This window comes from Amborella trichopoda, chromosome 5, assembly GCF_054954075.1.
Source record: "Amborella trichopoda isolate Santa Cruz 75 chromosome 5, AtrichopodaSantaCruz75HAP2 v2.0, whole genome shotgun sequence".
Taxonomy (NCBI): Eukaryota; Viridiplantae; Streptophyta; class Magnoliopsida; order Amborellales; family Amborellaceae; genus Amborella; species Amborella trichopoda.
Window position 1 is genome coordinate 4,289,888 of NC_142340.1, and position 5,734 is coordinate 4,295,621.

The following is a 5,734-nucleotide window of genomic DNA, read 5'->3' on the forward strand; positions in this document are numbered from 1 at the left end:
ATCTAGGGTTTAGAGAGATAAAAAGGACAGCAGTTTGATCTCCAGTGATGCGGAAGGTGTGGCTCAGCTGGTACCGACCAACCAACATCTGACACGTCGTAACCAAATTCCATCAAGGATGTGACACGTGTAATGTGGCGTCAGTTTAATAGTGACGCTTGCTCCTTTTGTTTAATGGGAGATGCGTGCGACTTCTGCCATCACGCCGTAACACGTGTCGGTGGCTACTTCCACTATCTTCTCTCTCTAGCCTCGATTACTCCATTTATACTTCCATACCCCATCCCATTTCTCTCTCTCTCTCTCTCCTCATTTTCCCTTCCGTTTCTCCCCCCCTCTCTTACTGCAAAGAAACCCCTTCTCTCTCTCCTCTTCTCATTTTCCCTTCAGTTTCTCTGATTCCCTCTCTTACTGCAAAAGCGCATCCTCTCTCTCTTCTCATTTTCCCTTTAGTTTCTCTCTCTTCTCATTTTCCCTCTCGTCCCTGCCTCTGTGCAAAGAAGCCTCATCTCTCTCTCTCTCTTACTGCAAAGAAGCTTCATCTCTTTCTCTCTCTTCTACAAGGTTCTACTTTGATTCCTCCCATTTTTCTCTCTTGTTTTCAGATACTTAATTTGCAAAGCTTTCTCTCTTTAAAACACAGAAAACCGGCGCGGCCGCGATTAACATCTTCCTCTCTCTACAACTCTGCAACTCACCTAACTTTGAATCTCGAAGAATTCTCAATACCTTTCGCGTTTTGGAAGGCTTCAACTCCTTCTCTATCATTTTTCACTACCCCTCTCTCTCTCCCGGCCTGAGGGGGAAGGCTTTCTCTCTGGGCTTGAGAGGAAGGCATCTCTCTCTAGGCTCCAGGGGTGGAGAGGAACTCTCCCTCTCTCTTTAATCTCTTGCTCCTCTTTCTTATCTAGAGGGTCCATCTCTCTAAACACCTCTCCCCCTTGTCTCCAGGACTCTCTTTCTGCTTAGCCCCTCTTTAGGCTCTCCGCCCCATCTCCCCATCTCTCTAGGCCTGTCTCTCTCTGAGTAGCCCTCTCTCTCTCTCAGCTGAAACGCTCCTTCTCTCTCTAGGGCCAGGGCCTTGCCTATATGAAAGCGAAGCAATCCTCAGCCAACCGTAACACCACTCGAGGAGTGGCCCAAAGGCCCACTCGCAAATCTTTATTAACGCATGGTCGCACCACCAGAAGGGCTCCAGCCCGCCCTCATCCACCACAATCGCCAAGACCCAAATCCATCGTCCCAATGGACGGCGGCTTTGAATCTGACCCACTTGCCGAAACCACCCATTTTCCAGCCATCCCCACTGCCGGAATTTCCCTTTTTCCGGCCACGGCCACCTCCGACGAGGACTGTGCTCATCCCTTGAGGACAGATTCCAGCAGTTCCATGTTTGGCTCTGATGACAGCCGGAGCACCACCACATCTGGCCGCACCACTGGTAGCTCCGGCTCCTGCACGGCGGACAGCGTCCCGTCAGAGACTGAGGCAGCCGCCGCCGTGGCCTCCCTCTCCGTTGAGGATCTTATGGTGGCGGAGTTCGACGCCGTTAGTAAGAGAGATGACGTCGTCAGTTATAGGTGTGAAATCGTTGGTGACAGATGTGACGTCGTCAATGATAGTCCTGACGCCGTTAGTGGAAGAGGTGACGTCGTCAGCGAACCAGTCAGTGATCGATGTTACGTCGTTGAGGGGAGAGAGGAGAGGGTTAGGGAGAGATGTTTGGGAAAGGGGAGGGCGCTGGCCTGGGGGTCGACTTCTGTGATAGGGGGGAGAATGGAGATGGAGGATGCGTTTGCTGTGTTGACTGGTTTTCTCAGGGTGGCTTGTGAGGTGGTGGGCGGGTGCGCGGCGATGGGGTCGAGGGACTCCTGTGAGCCAGCACCGCTTGGGTTCTTTGGGGTCTACGACGGCCATGGCGGACCGCAGGTTGCCAACTTTTGTAGTGAGAGAATGCACTCCGCCCTAGCGGAGGAGTGGGAAACGAGGAGCGGCCCCGCCTCTCCATCAACCGAAGGCTGGCAAAAATGGTGGGAGGGGGCTCTGTCGCGATCATTTCTAAGGGTGGACGGCGAGATCACCGGCGCTGGAGACGAGGTGGCGGCCCTATCCGCCGCCGCTGGGGCCGCGGAGCCAATAGCACCGGAGATAGTGGGGTCCACTGCGGTGGTGGTAGTGGTTTCAGGGTGTCAGATCATCGCGTCCAATTGTGGCGACTCTCGTGCCGTTCTCTGCCGCGGAAATCAGGCCATCCCCCTCACCCTTGATCACAAGGTTCCGCTCCTCTCCTCTCCTCTCCTCCGATCACAACAAAATAATAATATTAATTAATAAAAGACGAAACTCTTTTTCTTTATTTGCTTTTTTATCTCCAGAAAGTAATAAAAAAGAGGAAACTCTACTTCTTTATTTTGCTTTTAAGCCCTTTTTCGCTGGTACTGTTTTCATCTTTTGGCCGAAACCAAGAGCCATCGGTCCACAAAAAAAGGACCAACTCAAAACAAAAAAAAAAAAAACCAGTTTATTTTTATTTTGTATTTCGCATTTCACAGACTCTCTATTACCTTTCTATTTATTCGTATTTTATTTGGATAGGGGTTTAAAACGTAGTTGGTTTTGTCCTCAGATTAATAAAAAAAATTGTCTTTTAATGTATTTTTTTGAAAGAAATTTGTTCTTTTAAGCTTTTTTTTTAGGAAAATTTATCAAAATATACCTGAACCATTTGACAAGCTTAAGTGTATTTTTATAAATTTTTAAACTCCTTTTTAATGTGAAATTTTATCAAAAAAATTACGCGCTATTAAAATTAAATCAAGCATGTATTTGAAATTAAAAAAAAAAAAAAAAGAAGATCGAGTTTCGTATAATTTAATAGATTTCTCTTTAAAAAAAGAAAAGTCACAAGGGCATGGTATCAAGTAATTGTTGCCGGGGAATTTTCAAAATTGCAGACGAATTATTGCAATTTTCTGCGTAGTGTTTGCATGAATAATTGAAATTTAATATGAGAAAATTTTATATGTTTGTAATTTATTTGTTTGTGTGTATTGAAATTGCGGACAAATTTTTTCAATTTTCTGCGTAATGTTTGCATGAATAATTGAAATTTAATATGAGAATTTTTTATGTTTGTAATTTATGTTTTTGTGGATATTGAAATTATGGGCAGCCTGATCGAGAGGACGAGCTAGAGAGGATCGAAGCGGCCGGTGGGAAAGTAATAAACTGGAACGGCTCACGTGTTTTCGGAGTCCTCGCCATGTCGAGAGCCATAGGTCCACCGATTCACGCCCTTTTATTTTATTTTATTTTATCCTAAAATAAGTAAATAATCAATTTTTTTCTTTACTTTAATTAATGAGAAAAATCAAAGAAGGTGCCAACCTTTATTTTCCATTTCCTCCCTTTCTCCAATCTTTATTTGTTACGAATGTGCAATTATTATTGGGGTGCAGTTGGCATACGCATCCGTAGCTGTAGAGGTAAGGTGGGCCTTCAAATTTTATCATGGAATACAATTTTGATGTAAAATGTTTATAGGATTATTTTAAAATCTATTTTTTATATTTAATTATAAAATTTTAAATTTAAAAAATAATTAAAATCAAGTAGATTTATAAATATATGAAAATCTTAAAGTCTTAAAAATGGATACTGTAGATAATATGTTGTAAAATGTGTAGATAATATGTTGTAAAATGTAGATAATATGTTGTAAAATGTGTAGATAATATGTTGTAAAATGAACTATTTTTTAGACTTAATTTTTTTTTATTTTTCATGATCATACCTCTCGATGTCGGGATGATTGGGTTTTTCACCATTAAAACTACTTTTTCATACGGATTTTTGAGGTGCATCCGTAGCTCTACATTATAAGCCGTATAAAAGCTTTTTTCTTATTTTAATTTGATCTCCCAAATTTGGTCCAGCGGTACTACTAAAATATTTTTGCTTTGGCTGCTGTACAAAGTGTGGTGGTACAGCGGCGCCACCCATTGAATTGCCCAAAAAAAAAAAATTATAAGTTTTTTCGATTTTAAATCTTGCGCAGGCGACAGGTATCTAAGGCCGTCGATAATCCCGGACCCGGAGGTAAGCTTCACGCCGCGAACCGACGAGGACGAGTGTTTGGTTGTCGCCAGCGACGGCCTGTGGGACGTGGTCTCGAACGAGGAGGCTTGCCGGGAGGCTCGCCGCGTGCTGTCTCGGCCCAGCCGGGTGTTGCGTGATGAATCCGCGCCAACGCCATCGCCATCACCTGCTCAGGCTGCGGCCGAGCACTTGGCCAACCTTGCCATGCACCGCCACAGCTCCGACAATATCACCATTATCGTCGTCGACCTCAAACATAGAAGAAGGCGCCTGCCACAGAGATAAATAGTAGATTTTCTCTCTTCTTTCTTCATTCTCTTCCTACCGGAATTTGCTGTATAGAGTCTGATGACGGGATTTTATCCCTCTCTCTAGCGAGCTGTTAAAAGAGAGATTCCTGTCATGGAACTTTCTCACTCTACCTGCTTGAAATGACATTCACTACAGCGACTGTCAATTTCTCTTTCTCTGCTGTTTACATCGATTCTCTTTCTGCAAATGCAAGAACTTTGCACGAGAAGATATTCATTAGAGGGACTCTCTACAGCGGGAATTGAGGTTTCAGACTGTAAGATCGGGTCTCATTATCCTTGGAGATCATTTCTTACTATCGCTGGATTTAGTCCAGAGTTTTGGAAGTCGGAGGATCTGTGTGGTTTTACGCCGTTCTCTTGAGTTTTTGTGGTATATATATATGTGAAATTGTAAGGCTTTTTATACGGTTTTTGGAGGTGGATCTTCTTCACTTTGAGAAGGAAGCTTTGTTTGCACAAGATCTCCTTTGGTTTCAGGAGATCGAAGACTGTAATTCTTCACAAAATGGAAAGCCATCGCAATGAAAATATTTAAGAACAGGTATTTTCACATTTCGTCGTTCACTCGCTGTCTCAAATTCTTAATTCCTTATAGCTTTTCTTCTTGTTTTCTTCTTGAAGCTCGACTCCATAACCTCTTTTTGTACACCGGAATCCTTTTTTCCGGCCGGGAATCGTTCGGAAAACCGCACAGAGGTCTCGTTTTCGCCGGTAAATGACTGCTGTGATCCGCTATTGGCGGAAAAGATTAGGGTTTGTAATTTTGCGGCTTTGTGTCTTGGATGTGCCGAGTTGGCTTTGTCAGCATTCCGACACGTGTACGGTGCAGATCTGTACAGAACGTACAGACACGTGTCCATAGCAAGACTGTCCTGTCGGCTTATTTTTATGCCCTGTCGCTCCATGCGGGGCCCGCGTCTTAAATTCATGTGATTGCGTTTTCGCCCTTACTCTGGAATTGACTCCAGTAATGAATAATATTAATTGCCTTGGACACGTGGGGATATTCGATTCGATATCCTTGAGCTGCGATCTCAACCGTCCACGTATGAACATTGGAGTCATCGGGGTCGACACGTTCCCAAACTTTTGCTTTAAGTTGGACGGGGGAATCTACCAAGAAAGAAGCAGAAAGGGTAGTGGAGAGCGTGGGGCCACGTGGCTTCCTTAAAATAAATTGAAAACAGAAGTGGGCCCATCTCGATGGAAGGATACATAATTTTTTGTTCCTATTTTACCCTTGATCTTCTGTTCTTATTTTGCCTGATATCCCACCTCTTAATTTCCAACTTTTATTTGTATAAGATGAATTTTCCAGTGCC

At 43.9% G+C, this 5,734-nt stretch overlaps 1 protein-coding gene across 1 annotated transcript; it reads left to right on the forward strand.

Moving 5' to 3' along the window:
- Positions 1–446: 446 nt before the first annotated feature.
- LOC18443430 (protein phosphatase 2C 51) lies at positions 447–4,976 on the forward strand. Its single transcript, XM_006853619.4, has 3 exons — positions 447–2,274; positions 3,173–3,278; positions 4,058–4,976. The coding sequence occupies exons 1-3, from the start codon at positions 1,090–1,092 to the stop codon at positions 4,381–4,383; spliced, it is 1,617 nt and encodes a 538-aa protein (XP_006853681.3). The 5' UTR covers positions 447–1,089; the 3' UTR covers positions 4,384–4,976.
- The last annotated feature ends 758 nt before the right edge of the window (positions 4,977–5,734 follow it).